This window comes from Podarcis liolepis (assembly GCF_965112155.1).
Source record: "Podarcis liolepis genome assembly, chromosome: 8".
Lineage (NCBI taxonomy): Eukaryota > Metazoa > Chordata > Lepidosauria > Squamata > Lacertidae > Podarcis > Podarcis liolepis.
In genome coordinates, this window is record NC_139560.1 from 11809005 (window position 1) to 11827106 (window position 18102).

The 18102-nt window shown below is 46.6% G+C and overlaps 1 protein-coding gene across 2 annotated transcripts in view; it reads left to right on the forward strand.

Annotated features, from left to right (window-relative positions):
• ADCY8 (adenylate cyclase 8) overlaps nt 1-12252 on the forward strand; it is a 142224-nt gene extending 129972 nt beyond the window's left edge. For both annotated transcript variants that reach the window (XM_083516550.1, XM_083516551.1), the window contains 3 exons: nt 5819-5911; nt 6944-7058; nt 11665-12252. In XM_083516550.1, coding sequence (XP_083372676.1) covers nt 5819-5911; nt 6944-7058; nt 11665-12152 — 696 coding nt within the window. In that variant the 3' untranslated portion in view covers nt 12153-12252. The remainder of the gene's footprint in view (nt 1-5818; nt 5912-6943; nt 7059-11664) is intronic.
• The last annotated feature ends 5850 nt before the right edge of the window (nt 12253-18102 follow it).

An 18102-nucleotide genomic window follows, 5' to 3' on the forward strand; every position in this document is an offset into this window, starting at 1 on the left:
AGGTCTAGTGGCAGTAATCTGAGCATCCTGGACTCTGCCCCATGGTTCTCCTTGCCCTCCACCAAACACCCATCAAGTGTAACAAAAAAGATATTTACATTTCCCTGTTTCCCAGCCAAGTTAATCACACGCTTTTGTCTTCATCTGGGTTTGTTATTTCTGGAATGGCTACCTGTCTGGCACTCAGGTATCAGGAGGCCAAGAATTATCACTCAGGCAGAGGGGCTGCTGAGTAGCTGAGCTTACATGTCTATGAATTTCTGAAGTTTTCCCAGTGAGCCAAAACACAGAGACATTGATCAGTGAATTGTTACATTTGGTATCCTGCAGCAAAGGCCCTTTGAATAGATAGGAAGAAACTGTGATGAAGTGTTTTGTGGGGACAAATCACAAAAGCGATTGTGCTGGTTTTGGTAGTGGGCTGCATGTGCATGAGATCTGCTGGAGGGGCAACCCCCCCCCCAACCTATACATAAATTCCTGCAACAGCACATAAGAAGTGCAACACTGGCTAGGATTTTCCCAGGGTGCCAAGAAAGTCAGAAAGCATCAGCCTCATTGAGAAACTTAACCTTCTATTCTTGCACTGACCGCTTAATTTATAAAGGATCCAATTAGGGGCGACTCCCGACATCGTTAGGTATATATAACGATCAGTTTGGGAAGCAAGAGGAGGTGATGCAGTCCTTTGCCAGTTGTTAATCTGTTTTTGATTTGGAGACGCAGTTGATTGACTTCCACCAGAAGCCTCTTTCAGCAGGCTTAAATGAAGGAAAGGAGCTGAGACAGTTCAATTAAATGCCGCAGCTGTGACCTCGCACAGCGAATGAAGGGTCTGGCCTTATGTTCCTGAGCCAATAAGAACATAAGGATAGTATGGGGGGGTCAAGCCAGTGGTCCATGCCTACAGGGAACCAACAACAACAACAACAACAACAACAACAATAATAATAATTTATTATTTATACCCTGCCCATCTGGCTGAGTTTCCCCAGCCACTCTGGACGGTTTCCAATCAAGTGTTTAAAACAACACAGCATTAAATATTAAAAACTTCCCTAAACAGGGCTGCCTTCAGATGATGTCTTTTTAAAAGAAGATAGCTGCTTATTTCTTTCACATCTGAAGGGAGGGCGTTCCACAGGGCGGGCACCACTACCGAGAAGGCCCTCTGTCTGGTTCCCTAGAACCTCACTTCTCGCAGGGAGGGAACCGCCAGAAAGCCCTCGGCGCTGGATCTCGGTGCTGGATCTCGGTGCTGAATGATGGGGGTGGAGACGCTCCTTCGGGTATACTGGGCCAAGGCCATTTAGGGCTTTAAAGGTCAGCACCAACACTTTGAATTGTGCTCGGAAACATACTGGGAGCCAATGCAGATCTCTCAGGACCGGTGTTATGTGGTCCTGGCGGCCGCTCCCAGTCACCAGTCTAGCTGCTGCATTCTGGCTCCAAGCACAAGTTTCCAGCAACTTATATCCAGAACCATTTGCTGCTTCCAAAACAAATGGGAGATGGTTGTTGCACCCAGGTCCTGCTTGTGAACTTCCCATAGATATCTACCTGGCCACTGTGGGATAAGGATGCTCAACTAAATGGGACTTTGGCCTGATCCAGCTGGGCTTATGTTTGCGTGGCGAGTTCCCACCCCCAACCCCTGCAGGTGGAAATAATGGTACATGACACAATTATTAAGGTTAATGGGGTAAAAAAAAGGCCACAACTTTATTGGTTACAGGTGAGGAGCTGTATTGGCTTAAGCACTGGTCCTAACCGACTACAGTGGTACCTCGGGTTACATACGCTTCAGGTTACAGACTCCGCTAACCCAGAAATAGTACCTTGGGTTAAGAACTTTGGTTCAGGATAAAAACAGAAATCGTGCTCTGGCGGCGCGGCAGCAGCAGAAGGCCCCATTAGCTAAAGTGGTACCTCAGGTTAAGAACAGTTTCAGGTTAAGAACAGACCTCCAGAACGAATTAAGTTCTTAACCCGAGGTACCAGTGCATATCCGACTTCAGCCCGTCCGCTCGAAGTCCGGGAAGGGTTAACCACCAGTAGGGGGAGTTCTGCTGATGCACGTCAACTAGGAACTCCCCCCGGGGTCAGCGCTAAGGGGCATCCCTAGGCTTCGGACAGGGCCACGCCCCCGGGAATCCTTTACCTGACTACCCTTCAATATGTGGGGCAGGTGATGGCGCTACCTCCCCTCTTCCATCTACAGAACAATACCAATGCCTAACCGCCAATACCCAGACAGTTGCGAGAATTTGCTACGAGGTAGGCAAAAAACCAAGTGGCTGGTGCCAATTTGCCAAGTGGAAAAATTCCTACCAGGCCCCTCAACGGCGACCAACCAAGGTCCATAGCAAGGTCAAGGAACGAAAAACCTTATAGGGCGGGAGGGTGGGAAAAGCAGGAACAGCTGGCCGGCGGCAAAGAGGGAGATCCTGCCTTTATAGGGCAGGCCACGCCCCCGAGCCAGCCGATTGGCTGGTCAGGGGGCGACGCAGCCGGGGGGCTGGCCTCCACCCACCGCGCGCATGGAGGGGACGAGAAGCCCACAACCCCATCTCCTCCTTAGGGCAGAAGTGGCTTTCTTAAGAATCAAACAGTGTGATTTCTCTCCCTCCCTTTCTTCGCACCCTCTCTCTCAAACTCACACGCAGTCATCACTAGTTTTGCTCTCATTTAAGTGTTGAGCTTATCCCATCTAATCTTAATTGCTCCATTTCCTCCTCTCTCCCGCAGTGCAGGTAATACCAATATTGATATTGTCATGAAATGCTTTAAGTTTTCTCCCCATTACAGGGATCATTTCTCTCTCCTTCGATCCTGCAAAGATTTGTGTGCAGGGAGTGTGAAATCAAACTGCTTTACACGGCATCTATTATCCTGGTGCAAAATGCAGATTATGGCCATTGCAACATTTATTATTATTATTATCATCATCATCATCATCATTAATGACTGGGGGGGAATTAAGCCTCATTTGCAGGGCATGTCAAGTTTCCAAGCAGTCTGTAGATTTGTGCCGTTCTGTAAAGCACGCTTTAAGAAGCCCGGGTCCTGCATTCTGGGCACGGCTGCAGTGACCTTGAGCATAGACAGGACTGCAGTGTCATGCTAACAGAAGATTTCAAAGCACAGTTTGGATTTACAGAGTGTGTGGCAAACAGTGTGTCATCTAGTCATCAATTGCTGTTGGGTGCAGAGATGACGAACTGATCGAGAGAGTCATAAAAATGCAATCTTTCACTTCATGCAAAATCAGAGTGTGGCGTTGTGTTTTTCCCAGACATGGGAGGTGGCATCTGGGAGGCTTGAGTCCCTACAGAACTCAAGCCAGAAACCCCTCTGCTACCATAGGAACATAAAGCGAAAGCCTTTGCTGATGACTTGGTATTAACAATAGAAGAACCATTAATTAGTGCCAAGGAAGTATTAGATTCGGACATGTAGCAGTTTTTAAATTGAACAAAAAGAAAGCTAAAATGATAGTTAAAAATATGAAACAGGACTTAGGAAATTATATATAATGAGATGAAAAATATGTTGAAATATACATTTGTCAAGAAACCAGAAGCATTTTTACTTGGCAATGTAGGTGATGAGATTAATAGACGAATGCCTCGCAAGACGGAAAACCCGCTAGACGAAAGGGTTTTCCGTTTTTGAGCTGCTTCGCAAGATGATTTTCCCTATGGGCTTGCTTTGCAAGACGAAAACGTCTTGCGAGTGTTCCGATTTTTTTTCACTTCCCCCCCTTTTTTCTAAGCCGCTAAGCCGCTAATAGCCTTTTAGCCGCTAATCCGCTAAGCCTTTAATAGCCGCTAAACCGCTAATAGCGCTAATCATAGAATCATAGAATCCTAGAGTTGGAAGAGACCACAAGGGCCATCGAGTCCAACCCCCTGCCAAGCAGGAAACACCATCAGAGCACTCCTGACATATGGTTGTCAAGCCTCTGCTTAAAGACCTCCAAAGTAGGAGACTCCACCACACTCCTTGGCAGCAAATTCCACTGTCGAACAGCTCTTACTGTCAGGAAGTTCTTCCTAATCCGCAAGACGAAAAAACTGCTAGACGAAGAGACTCGCAAAACGGATTAATTTCGTCTTGCGAGGCACCACTGTATTCAAAATATTGCAAGGAAGACTATGAGGAGAATTATTAGTCACGGGTAATGACAATTAAGAGTAATGGTGAAATGCAGAATAAGTGATAAAGAACGAAAAATCATCAGAGGTGTTGATGAAAGTCTAAAACATTGTATAAGATGAAAAGTTATGTTATATGACTGTTGGAAATTATATGTAAAAAAAACCCAATAAAATGTATAGAAACCCCTCTGCTAGCACAACTGGTCGCTGGGAGAGGTTTCCCATTACAGTGGGGAAATGAATATTTGGGGGCTGGCAGGGGCAGTGACTGCAAGCTTGTGTGGCTCATGTCAGGAAACAGTCGCTAGGGTATGCTGGTTTGTGCAAAAACAGGGGGTTTTTTATAAGTATTTTTTATGAGGAATTTTGACATAACAATTCATTAAAAACCCATCATCCTCATTTCTCCCCCCCATTTCCCCCCTCCCCCCTCCCCTAAAAAGAACAACCCATCCCTCCCACCCCACCCACCCCCCAGACTTCCCTCAGCTCCTCTCTCTAGTTTCCCAGCACATATTATTCTCTGCATGTTATAAAGTTGTAAAGATCCTCAATTTGTCTATCGGTATATTACCAATAAAGAGTTTGTGAATGTTTATTCAAAACCTGCGAAGGAAGTCCAGTTCATTTAGTTATTTCTTTAAGTACTTCTTAAAATGTTCCCATTCTTCTTTAAAGTCACAGTTTATGTGACAGTTTTGCCAATTCCGCGTAATCCATCAGTTTCTCTTGCCACAGTTCTTTAGTCAGGATTTCCTCATTCTTCCATCCTTGTGCTATTAAGACTCTTGCCGCCGTTGTCGCATACATGAAAATGTTTTTTTAATTTCCTTGGCAGGTCTTTTCCTACAATCCCTAACAAGAAAGCATTGGAACATTTTCTTCAACTCATTATATATCATTCCCCCCCCTTTTTTTTTACTACAATCCCACCACGTATGATAAAAAGTCCCTTTTTTTCCCTTACATTTCCAACACAGATTTGAACCGGTTTTATACATTCTTCCTAACTGCACTGGTGTTATATACCATCTATACATCATCTTCATATAGTTTTCTTTCAACAAAGAACAATCTGTGAGTTGTAAATCAATTTTCCATAACCTTTCCCAATCTTCCAACATGATGTTATAGGCTAAACAGGCTTTTTTGGGTCATTTTGTTTTATGCTGTATTTGTGTTTTTATGCCTGGGTTGCATGCTGCCAATTTCATAGCTGGATGCCCAGAGAACTCTGGTTATGGGGTCAGGATACGAATGTTCTGTGTAAATAGCAGAGAGTTCCAACCTCCGCAATCTGCCAGGGAAGGAAGGCCAGTTCAGCTTCACCTGTAGTGCAGGTGTGTGCAAATGCACAAACATTAACACAAAATACCATCATCTTCATTCTGTCCCATCCGCAACCACATAAATGCATATCTAGATAATCACATACTGGGGCAAACCTGTTGAGTTGCAGCATATTCCATGGAATTTAACATTCTTAAATGTTTCCTAACAGTTATGCTTTTTTTAAAAAAAAAAACCACAGGTCATTAGCCCTTCTGCAAAGTGCTACTGAATTGACACCTTCCACGTGATGAAAAATAAAAATAAAAAACCGTTTGGGAGCTGTGCATCCAATAAAATGCGATTCAATGAACTCTTTTCTTTGTTAGTTGCTAGGTGAAGAAAGGTTTCAAGATATTGAAAAAATCAAAACCATTGGCAGCACCTACATGGCTGTGTCCGGGTTATCACCTGAAAAACAGGTAAAGAGTTTTCTGTTGCCTAACAAAGAGAGCTTGTATTTTCTAATGCATATTCTAAAGTACAGGACATTGGAGTCACTTTTAAATATATGCAGTTTGGCCTTTCCTGGAACAAAACAGATATTTGTTCTCACCTGTCATGGCTACATGCTGGTTGAACAATATTGGTGTGTGTATGTGTGCAAATATGTATATGTATATGTATATGTATATGTATATGTATATGTATATGTATATGTATAATACCTTTTATCCAAAGATCACAGGGTACTTCACAACAACAAAAATGCAAATTGAGAACACAAAATGCATTTTTTTAAAAACAATACCCCCCCCCAAAAAAAATTGCATCTAAAAGGCTTTAGAATGTTAATCAGCCCAAGGCCTGGTGATATAGAAACATTTTATCTGGGTGTTTATTTGCAATTAAGTGGCAAACAAATAAAAAATAAAATTAATCTCTAGTGGTACAGGGAGCAAGATCCCGATTGTATGAAATGTGAGTGGAGGGCAGCTGACCTATGCCTAATAATAATAATAATAATAATAATTTATTATTTAAACCCTGCCCATCTGGCCAGGCCTCCCAACCACTCTGGGCTGCTCCCAACAGAATATTAAAAACATGATAAAACTTCAAACATTTAAAACTTCCCTAAACAGGGCTGCCTTCAGATGTCTTCTAAAAGTCAGATAGTTGTTTATTTCCTCGACATCTGATGGGAGGGCATTCTACAGGGCAGGTGCCACTACCGAGAAGGCCCTCTGTCTGGTTCCCTGCAACCTCACATATCGCAGGGAGGGAACCTCCAGAAGGCCCTCGGAGCTGGACCTCAGTGTCCGGGCTGAACAATGGGGGTGGAGACGCTCCATCAGGTATACTGGACCGAGGCCATTTAGGGCTTTAAAGCTCAGCACCAACACTTTGAATTGTGCTTGGAAACATACTGGGAGCCAATGCAGGTCATCTCAGGACTGGTGTTATATGCCTGACTTGTGCAATGAATTTTCTGCTTTTCATTCCCTCCCCAGCAATGCGAAGATAAATGGGGGCACTTATGTGCCCTAGCGGATTTCTCCATAGCGCTGAACGAAAGCATCCAAGAGATCAACAAGCATTCGTTCAACAACTTTGAACTCCGCATTGGTACGTATGGGCTGAGCCCTTTAACATTAGTCACCCGAATGTAGAGTTTCAGGTGCATTTAAAGCTCTCAGGTGAGTAGGCTTCACATCAGTAGAAAGGGTAGCACTGCATGGGCTTCTCTTTGAAGGCATGAGGCTGATTCTTCCCTGGAGTGAATGAGAAAGCCTTTGCAAGCATCTCTACACTGAAGCCATGTGCAATATAATCCTGGGAGCTGGGAGCTGCCATCCATTTGCATGGCAAGTTCCCGCCTCCCCCCTCAGAAATAAAGACACGAGACACAAGTATTCGAGTTAATGGATCAAATTAGGCCACAACTTTACAGGAACTGAGCAGTATTGGCTTAGGCATTGGTCCTAACAACTAACCGGCTTCAGCCTGCACGCTTGAAGGCCGGTGAGGCTTAACCACCAGTAGGGGGAGTCCTGCTGAGGCACGTCAACTAGGACCTCCCCCCGGGGTCATCGCACGGGGGTGTGCCATGGGCCTACACCTCCATAGACTTAGGACAAGGTCACGCTCCCCGGAATCCTTTAACGGACTACCCTTTGATTTGGGGGAAGGTGATGGCACTTCCTCCCCCCCCCCCATCTGCATAACAATACTACAGTACCCCACCAATGCCTAACCGCCAATACCGTGGAGTTGTGACGGTTTGCTACGAGGTAGGCGAAAACCAAGTGGCTGGTGCCAATCTGCCAATTGGGAAAATTCCTACCAGGCCCCTTGACGGTGACCAACTGAAGTAGATAGCAACGTCAGAGAGCCTAGCCTAGCGGGTGGGAGGGAAGGGAAAACCAGGTCAGCTGCGGTGTGGGAAAGAGGGAGAACCTCGGCCACGCCAGGCCTAAGTAGGCGAGGCCATGCCCCCCGAGCTGGCCGATTGGTTGGCCCGGGGTATGACGCATCCGAGGATTCCCTGGTATCGCAGGGGCTGAAGCCAGCCCCCACGAGAGTGGGGAGGGGCGTGAAGCCTGCAACCCCACCTTCTCCCTAGCTCGGAAGTGGCTTTGTCTCAGGAGACATTGGAGGGGTGAACCTTTGGGTGTGAAGTCAAACTGTTGGAAGGCTGCAGTGCCTGGGGCAGACGAAGGCGTCCAGTTCTGCTGGTGTAAATGCCCCATGGCATTACTTCTCTCTGCATCCCTCCCAGCGGTCATTCCTCCTCTGGTCATGGCTGTGGATGCACAACTTGTCTGTTTCTAGACACTGTGGTCATCTGCAAGGCATTCCCACATGGTGGTGTTGATGTTGCCAGCCTTGACGTCATGTTAGCTGACATCTTTGGAGCACAGAGCTAATCTGTCAACGGGCCTGGCGCCTAAAGCCAGGTAGAGGTAGAGGTAAATGATCCTTGGACTCCAGTCAAAGGCGACTATGGGGTCCGGTGGTCATCTTTCAGGCCAAGGGAGATACCATTTGTCCATATACAGTGCTACCTCGGGTTACAGACGCTTCAGGTTACAGACACTTCAGGTTACAGACTCCTCTAACCCAGAAATAGTACCTCAGGTTAAGAACTTTACCTCGGGATGAGAACAGAAATCATGTGGCGGCAGCAGGAGGCCCCATTAGCTGAAGTGGCACCTCAGTTTAAGAACAGTTTCAGGTTAAGAATGGACCTCCAGAATGAATTAAGTTCTTAAGGTTTCTAGGCTGTGTGGTCAGCATGGCTAAACCGCTACTGCCACAACCAGACGAGTGCCAGAGTGTATGGGAATGCCCATAGAGCATGTTGTTGGGGGTCCTGCCATCTTCCATTCAGTATACAGTGGTACCTCAGGTTAAGTACTTAATTCGTTCCGGAGGTCCGTTCTTAACCTGAAACTGTTCTTAACCTGAAGCACCACTTTAGCTAATGGGACCTCCTGCTGCCACCTCGCTGCTGGAGCACAATTTCTGTTCTCATCCTGAAGCAAAGTTCTTAACCCGAGGTACTATTTCTGGGTTAGCGGAGTCTGTAACCTGAAGCGTATGTAACCTGAAGCGTATGTGGTATGAGGTACCACTGTAATGGTATTCAGTATAATGATATCTCTCCTTGGTATATAAACAGCTTGATTACAGGTCCGCCGCAGGTGCTTAAGGTCACCTATAACATGGTTACATTACTGTGGGCATTCTTTCTGAGCCATTAAAAATTGTAGATCTGTGGTGGAGAAATGTGATCTGGCCAGCAAGTCCAAACTTTGTTTCTACACCATCCCAATGAACCTAGATATTTTGTTCAGTGCCATCAGATGACCCATTTTGGACCACACCATTTGAAAGAACTGTGTAAATGGGGGCCTGGGCTTGTTGGTGCCTGCAAACATCATTTCAACAGTGTGGTGTAGTGGTTAAGAGCGATAGACTCGTAATCTGGGGAACCAGGTTTGCATCTCCGCTCTTCCACATGCAGCTGCTGGGTGACCTTGGGCTAGTCACACTTCTCTGAAGTCTCTCAGCCTCACTCACCTCACAGAGTGTTTGTTGTGGGGGAGGAAGGGAAAGGAGAATGTTAGCCGTTTTAAGACTCCTTGGGTAGTGATAAAGTGGGATATCAAATCCAAACTCTTCAACTACCTCTTCACCTGATTCAGAGAATCTGATCCTCCCCGCCTCCTGGCAAGCTGCCAGGGATAACTAGACAAAAAAGGCTCTTACCAAGTCTTTTATTCAATGTTCACAGAGAGAGGCTTACGAATGGTGCCTCTTGGAGTAATGGCATTGCTCCATGTAATCTCCACCCCTCCTTCCCTTCTCAGTCGTCCCCCGCACCACCCCCCTTACAGTGGCCGCTTAAGGCCATTTGCCTCATAGCTCTTTGCTCTCCTACTTTCGCTGCTCACTGGATTCTGGGAGAAGGGGAGGTCTGGAATGCTCTGCTTCTTCCTCCTCCTCTTCACACATTATTTCCCAGCTTTGCCCCTCTTCTGTCTATGAGCCGCGACTGTCTGCAGGCTACTGTTTTAAATCTATACTACCTTCCTCTTCTCTGGAAGGTTCAGGGGGAGGGGAGGGTGGTCTCCACCATTCCTCCTCAGTCCAGTGGCAGAGCTTCATGCTCTGGCACTGGGGGGGGCGGGGAGAGCAGGTGGGCATGGGGCTGGTGTGCGTCCCAGGGGCATGGTGCACCGTCCACAGGGGTGTGACATGTGTCCTGGGAGCGTGGCACGCGGCAGGGGTCAGCCGCAATGGCACCCCACCAGGATCGCGCTGCCAGGGGTGGTGTGCTCCCCCCGCATTCCTCTTCCTCTGCCAGTGACTCAGTCCAGTCCCTGGCAGCTTGACACCTGACTTCACATATTACCTCAGGTGTAGGGCAGATAGGTGTGGCTTAGTCAAAATGGGACACACTGGCCAAATGGGTTGGCCTAGCAGGCTGAAGAATCTCCGCTGCCCTTTTGGGTGGTACAACATGGACCTCTTTAATTTTTGTTCTGGTTCCAAAGTAACCTACTGTACTGAGGTAAGAGACACAGAAACAGCCAAAGGTTGCCCATGTGAGAATGCATTTATTTATTTGATAAATTGTATACTTTTTGGTTGGAGCAAAACTCCGAAGCAGGGTTTTGCAGAAGGACAACATAAAACATTTTCAAAATCTTTATTAAAAAACAGCTGAAAGCATTCAAAAGATTATTAAAATCAAGAGCAACTAAAACACACAAAACTACCTGTCTTTGTCAGGTAAACAAAAACGTTTCGAGCAAGCACTGAAAAAAGTACAGGAGAGGCACTGTGTCATATCGACAGAGCATTGCTGCTGCTACACTAAAAGGTTGATTTCTTATAAGTGTGAAATGAGAAAGGCGTACCTCAGAAGTCGAACAGAATCCGTTCCGGAAGTCCGTTCGACTTCCAAAAACGTTCAGAAACCAAAGCACGGCTTCTGATTGGCTGCAGGAAGCTTCTGCAGCCAATCGGAAGCCGCAGAAGCCCTGTCGGATGTTCGGGTTCCAAAGAACGTTTGCAAACTGGAACAGTCACTTTGTGGCGTTCGGGAGCCAAAACGTCTGACTCGCAAGACGTTTGGGATGCAAGGTATGACTGTATTATGAGACAGTTCTGCAGACAGAAGTAGTTGAGCAGCCATGGATGGGTTTAAGTCCATCCTGCAAGTAAGCAAGGCTGACCTTTGAAAAGGGAATGTGATCATTGGGGTGAAAATAATAATTTATTTATTTATTTATACCCCGCAATTTGGCTGAGCTTCCCCAGCCACTCTGGGCAGCTTCCAAGAAGATATTAAAGTACCGTAATGCATCAAACATTAAAAGCTTCCCTAAACAAGGCTGCCTTCAAGTGTCTTCTAAAAGTCTGGTAGTTATTTTTCTCTTTGACATCTGGTGGGAGGGCGTTCCACCACTGAGAAGGCCCTCTGCCTGATTCCCTGTAGCTTAGCTTCTCGCAGTGAGGGAACCGCCAGACGGCCCTTGGAGCTGGACCTCAGTGTCCAGGCAGAACGATGGGGGTGGAGACGCGCCTTCAGATATACTGACCCCAGTATATCTGGTACCCCAGCCATGTTAGATCCCAAAACAGTCATTCTTTTTTGCTTGTGCTGCACCAGACTAACATGACTATTCTTCTAGCCTGATCTTTTCTCTTTTCCCCTTCCTAGGGATCAGCCATGGCTCTGTCGTCGCGGGCGTCATTGGTGCTAAGAAACCCCAGTACGATATCTGGGGCAAAACAGTCAACTTAGCAAGCCGAATGGACAGCACCGGCATTAGCGGCCGAATGCAGGTTCCCGAGGAAACGTATCTCATCCTCAAGGACCGGGGGTTTGCCTTCGACTACCGGGGGGAGATCTACGTCAAGGGCATCAGCGAACAAGAAGGGAAGATCAAGACCTATTTTCTTCTGGGAAGAGTACAGCCAAACCCTTTGATCTTGCAACCGAGAAAACTGACGGGGCAGTATTCCTTGGCGGCTGTCGTGTTGGGGCTGGTGCAGTCCCTCAACAGGCAGAAACAGAAGCAGATCTTGAACGAGAACAACAATTCCGGGATCATCAAAGGACACTACAACCGGAGGACTTTGCTCGCTTCCGGAGGATCGGAATCCGTGGCCCAAGCGGAGGGGGCCGACAAGACTGAACTGCCATAAGCCTGCATTTTTTCTTTGTCGTCTTCTTCATTTTTTAATTTCTTTTTCTATATGAAAAAAAATAAATATATAAATAAAAATATGGTTTAATTTTTTTTAAGATCGGGGCTGCTTTGTTTGCTTATTTTTAGACACAGGCATGCACAGAGATGCACTCAAACCTTCCTGAAATATACTCAGAGTCGAGAGTGGATTTCATGCTCTTTATTCAGCTCATAGTGGTGAGGAGGAATGGAAGTTCCCCCAGAATGTCTGCTTTATATACATTATTTACACAATGGGCCCCACGTGATTGGCTAATTCCGGGATTCTCTTGTAGACCAATCAGGTCGCGGATTCAGTTCCACCTGGAGCTGGATTGGGTGGCTCCTATGGACCAATCAGGCTGCTGCATTCTGGATCCTATTGTTCTAGGACCAAGCAGACTGCTGCATTTTGGATCCTATTCAACTCAGTACATAACACTTCCACTCTCCTTCAGCATGTTGTTCATGTGCAAAGATGAGGCAGGTGAAACCGGCTACAAGGTGGCAATGTTCTACCTTGCACTGTTGTAGGCAGGTTGCCTCTGAAGGCCAGTCGCCGGGAAACACAGGTGAGGAGAGCGCTCTTGTGGTCCTTCTTTGAGGTTTCCCCATAGACATCTGGTCGGCTGCTGTGAGAACAGGATGCTGAACTAGATAAGTGACTGGTCGGATCCAGTGGGACTCTTTTTATGTTCTTGGGCTGCTTACCAAGAAAGGCGAGTTGGTAGGAGGTAAGCAACAGGAACAGGTCAGAAATAAATCACACTGAGGGAAGTTAGCTCTTTATTAGAGAAACATAGTCAGCTCAGGAATGCCAGGCCTAATGAGCACAGCAACTCTCCTCGGTAGGTCTTGCCACTATGTGGTGGAGACTGAAGGTCCCCACCTTCTCACAACTGCCTAAATCTCCTTCTCCCCCAGGTCCTTTCCAAGCAATCTGAGACTACACCAGCCTTTGCTCTTCCTTCTTCATGCCTCTCTTGGTTCTGGGAGGCCAGAGAGGAGAGCTTGTCACGTCAGGAGGAGAAGACACCTTGGACTGAGCTTGACTCATCTCCGCCTCTTGGCCTCCCTTCTCTCCTGCTTCTGCTTCTGGACTTCTCTCTGCCACAGATTCTCCCTGTTCACTAAACCCTGTCACTGCTTCAGCTTCCTCCCAGGCTTCTTTCTCCCTCTGACCACTTATCATCATCCCACCACCAGTCCCTGGGCTCTGAGCCTTCTTCCCTTGGGGACTCCCCAGCTGGTACCTCCTACCATTCTTCTGCATCCAGCCTGTCCATGGCATCAGCACCATGCAAGTGCACCAGCAGAGTTCCTTTGCCCTGTGCTGACCTCCCCACCACTTTGTCCTTCCTTCTCCAGCTAAGCATCTGTGACTCCGCTGCAAGGAAGTCAAGGAAGTGCTGTCAGACTGCCCTGCCAGCCACTACTGCAGCTTCTTGTATTCAGTGGCGTAGCGTGGGTTGTCAGCACCCGGGGCAAGGCAAGCAATTTGCGCCCCCTAACCCATGGATTTGCGCCCCCTGGTCCGTGGATTTGCGCACCCTAACCCCAGATGTTGCGCCCAGTGCGGCCGGGCCCCCCTGCACCCCCCACGCTACGCCACTGTTTGTATTCCAGTGCTCCTTAGCGGGGTGTAGGGACATGGGTGGTGCTGTGGTCTAAACTACTGAGCCTCTTGGGCTTGCTGATCAGAAGGTCAGTGGTTTGAATCCCAGCAACAGGGTGAGCTCCCATTGCTTTGTCCCAGCTCCTGCCAACCTAGCAGTTCAAAAGTACACCAGTGCAAGTAGATAAATAGGTACCACCAACATCATCATTTTTTATTTGTATGCCACCTTTCCACAGTTACAACAATGCTCAAGGCAGCTTACAATATGAAAAGATTTACATGATTACAAACATAGCAGTCAAAAATAAATAAAACACATTAAAAACTACATAACCAAACTAAACAATTTCCACATAAAAATAAAAAAGATGCAAAAAGTTAATATCAGTTAATATCAGTAACAACAGCAAAAACTCCCAACAAAACTTCCACCCAAATACTCCAGTCCTTGCTGGGCAGTAGCTGCAGCCACAGGTACCGCTGTGGCGGGAAGGTAAACCATGTTTCCATGCACTCTGATTTCCGTCACGGTGTCTGGTTGCACCAGAAGCGGTTTAGTCATGCTGGCCACATGACCCGGAAAGCTGTCTGTGAACAAACGCCGGCTCCCTTGGCCTGAAAGCAAGATGAGCACCACAACCCCAGAGTCACCTTTGACTGGACTAAACTGTCCAGGGGTCCTTTACCTGTTTTTTACCTTTTTTTAAAAAAAAGGTAAAGGACCCCTGACAGTTAAGTCCAGTCACGAACGACTCTGGGGTTGCGGCGCTCACCTTGCTTTACTGGCCGAGGGAGCCGGCGTTTGTCCACAGACAGTTTTTCCAGGTCATGTGGCCAGCATGACTAAGCCACTCAGGCAAAACCAGAGCAGCGCATGGAAACACCATTTACCCTCCTGCCGGAGCGGTACCTATTTATCTACTTGCACTGGTGTGCTTTCGAACTGCTAGGTTGGCAGGAGCTGGGACCGAACAACGGGAGCTCACGCCATCGAGAAGATTCAAACCACCGACCTTCTGATCGGCAAGCCCAAGGCTCAGTGGTTTACACCACAATGCCACCCACATCCCTATTTTTTACCTTACATTTATCCAAATCCATGGTGTGGAACAGCCCACTATGAATCCCCATGGCAGGAGCTTGCCTTGAGAATGCTTCTCACGCTTTGCTCTTCCTGACCTAGCAGCTCTCATCCTGCTGGAGGTAGCCAGGGCTGCCTAATAAATATGCTAATGTTGACGGGTTGGCAGACGTGCCGATTTACAGCGTATCGCGCCTTTGAAGAACTTCTAAGCAGATCTGCCTTCAGCTTAAAGGAGAAGAGATTCAGCCCCACTTCACCTTGAGAGAGAAAGCGCTGGAGGGGGAATATTGCTGAAATCTTTTTTTAAAAAGGAGAAGTTCTCCTTGGGGAAAGGAGAGAGGCAAGTGAAAATTGTTTCATGGGATGATTTCACGGGGAGAAAATTTCTTCGTGATTCTACAGAACTGTCTTAAATCGGTCCAGCTAGCTAGCTCAGATCTGGTTGAGTCTCAGGTCATTTATTTTTATTCTTATTTATTAAAATTTTATACCACCCTTCGTCTGAAGATCGTAGGGTGGTTCACAACATAGCAACAAAAAATGAGAAGACAAAATACACAATGAAACAGAAGCAAAGCAATATCCGCCCTCCCTTCCCCACAGGTGGGCGGGGTTTGCAGCACCAAGCGAGGCTCACCTGGGCGGGTGCCACCCACCTGCCTGAGCTGGCCTTTGACCCGCCCCCGGCCAGGGAGGACAATGGACAGCCGGCCGGGGGTGGGCCTAAGGCCAAAGGAAAAGCGGCTGACTCCTGGCCTCAAGCCTCTTTTGCTGCTCTTCCTTCTGGGATCAGAATAACCCCTCTCCCACAAACACATTGAAAAAGCCAAAGGTCTGGTTTTCGCTTGGTGCCTAAGGATGCAAAATGAGGATGCTAAGCAAGTCTCTTTTGAGGAGTTGGAGATGGTGTTTATAAGCGGAACCTCAGGTTAAGAACTTTGCTTCACGATGAGAACAGAAATTGTGCTGCAGCGGCAGCAGGAGGCCCCATTAGCTAAAATGGTGCTTCAGGTTAAGAACGGACCTCCGGAACGAATTAAGTACGTAACCAGAGGTACCACTGTACAATATGTGCATATTCAGTTCTACATAGAATGGAAGTTTGCACAGGGCTACCTACACACACACACACACACACACACACACACACACGGGACACGGGTGGTGCTGTAGTCTAAACCACAGAGCCTAGGGCCTGCCAATTAGAAGATCGGTGGTTCGAATCCCCATGATGGGGTGAGCTCCCGTTGCTCAGTCCCAGCTCCTGCCCACCTAGCAGTTTGAAAGCACGTCAAGTGCAAGTAGATAAATAGGTACCTCACCGGTGGGAAGGTAAACAGCGTTTCCGTGTGCTGCTCTGGTTCACCATAAGCAGCTTAGTCATGCTGGCCACATGACCCAGAAGCTGTCTGCAGACAAACGCCGGCTCCCTCAGCCTATAGAGCAAGATAAGTACCGCAACCCCAGAGTCGTCCACAACTGGACCTAATGGTCAGGGGTCCCTTTACCTTACACACACACACACATAGTTCCAGTGCTTTTGGTTTGACACAAATTGAGAGCCACAGTCAAATTTGAGAGAGATTTATTTTTAGATGTTGGGCGGGCTGTTCTGAAATAACTGCATCATGCAACAGCAGCACAGAAGTCAAAATGCCTTTCCTGTGCTTTAGATGAAGACTAATTAGGAGGAAAAGGGAATTTATTTCCCTTCGGGGCCTCATCTTCCCCTCCGAATTTCTGATCCGCATTGGCTGCCTGCTTCCGTCTCAAGACAGATGCTGCCTTTTCTAACTCCTAATATTTCCCTTGGCTTAGCAGCAGCCGCCAAACAATGAAGGCGGGATATTTTATTGATGGATGAAACAGGGCGAAGCAGCCGAAAAGCCTCCACTACTTTGAATTATTAATAGGTTATCATCTCAACACACAACATAAATCACATTTGTTTTGCCTTGCCTTCCTCAAGAAGGAAGGAAGGAAGTGAAATTCCAGCGGAGGTGGTGCTGTCAGTCTCCATGGCCACTTAATTGCCTTAATTACAGTAATCCTGTAACAGCTAAACCTAAGATGTGTGAGAACATAAGGCTGCATTTGCTGGGTCCGGAGATGCGCACCCTCCAACATTTCTCCGGTGAAAATAGGGAATCCTAGTAATTTACTCCTAGTAAATTAGGAAAAATGTATAAAGCATGCTCTAATGTATGCTGGAAATGTAAGGGAAAAGAAGGCACCTATTATCATATGTGGTGGAATTGTAAGGTAGTAAAAGGATTTTGGGAAATGATATATGATGAATTGAAAAAACTGTTTTAAACAACCTTTGTTAAAAAGCCTGAAGCCTTCCTTTTAGGAATTCTAGTTGCCGAAATCCCAAAGGAGCAGAAAAGACTATTGATGTATGTGACCACAGCTGCATGGATGTTACTAGCCCAGAGATGGAAAGAAGATAAGTCCCTACCAGAGAAGAATGGCAGATGAAGTTAATGGACTATGCTGAAATGGCTAAAATGGCCAGAAGAGTAAAAAATCAAGAAGGCCAAAATTTTAATAAGGAATGGGGGAAGTTTATAACTTATCTTAAGACCATTGTAAACAATTAAAATCGTTAGTAGGATTGTAATATCACTTGTAGTTTAAGGTTGAATTCTGGAAATAATGGAAGAGGTAAAGGATTTGGAGTATCATAAAAGATGCAGGAGGAAATAATTAATAATAGGACCCATATAGAGGAGGATGGAAGTCCAGGAGATTCCTTGGAATCTTGTTTTTATTATTTATGTTTGATATATCTCTGTAAAATTTTAATTTGAAAAACCAAATAAATAAATTTGTAAAACAGCAGCAGCAGCAACAACAACAACAACAGAAAATAGGGACGTCCTATTCCAGCAGCAGCAGCATTTTATTATTCATACTCCACCCATCTGACTGGGTTGCCCCAGCCACTCTGGGTGACTTCCAACATATACAAAATCCTAATAAAACATTGAATGTTAAACAAAAAACACTTCCCTCTACAAGGCTGCCTTCAGATGTCTTCTAAAGGTTGTGTACTCTACTTACTTATCTCCTTGGCTTGGGGGGCGGGGGTCAACATTTCTCAAATGAAAATCGGGACGTCCTGAGGAAAAGTGGGACATCCCGGGATCAAATCCGAAACCGAGTTGAATTCTGTAAATCCGGGACTGTCCCTGGAAAATAGGGACATTTGGAGGGTCTGGA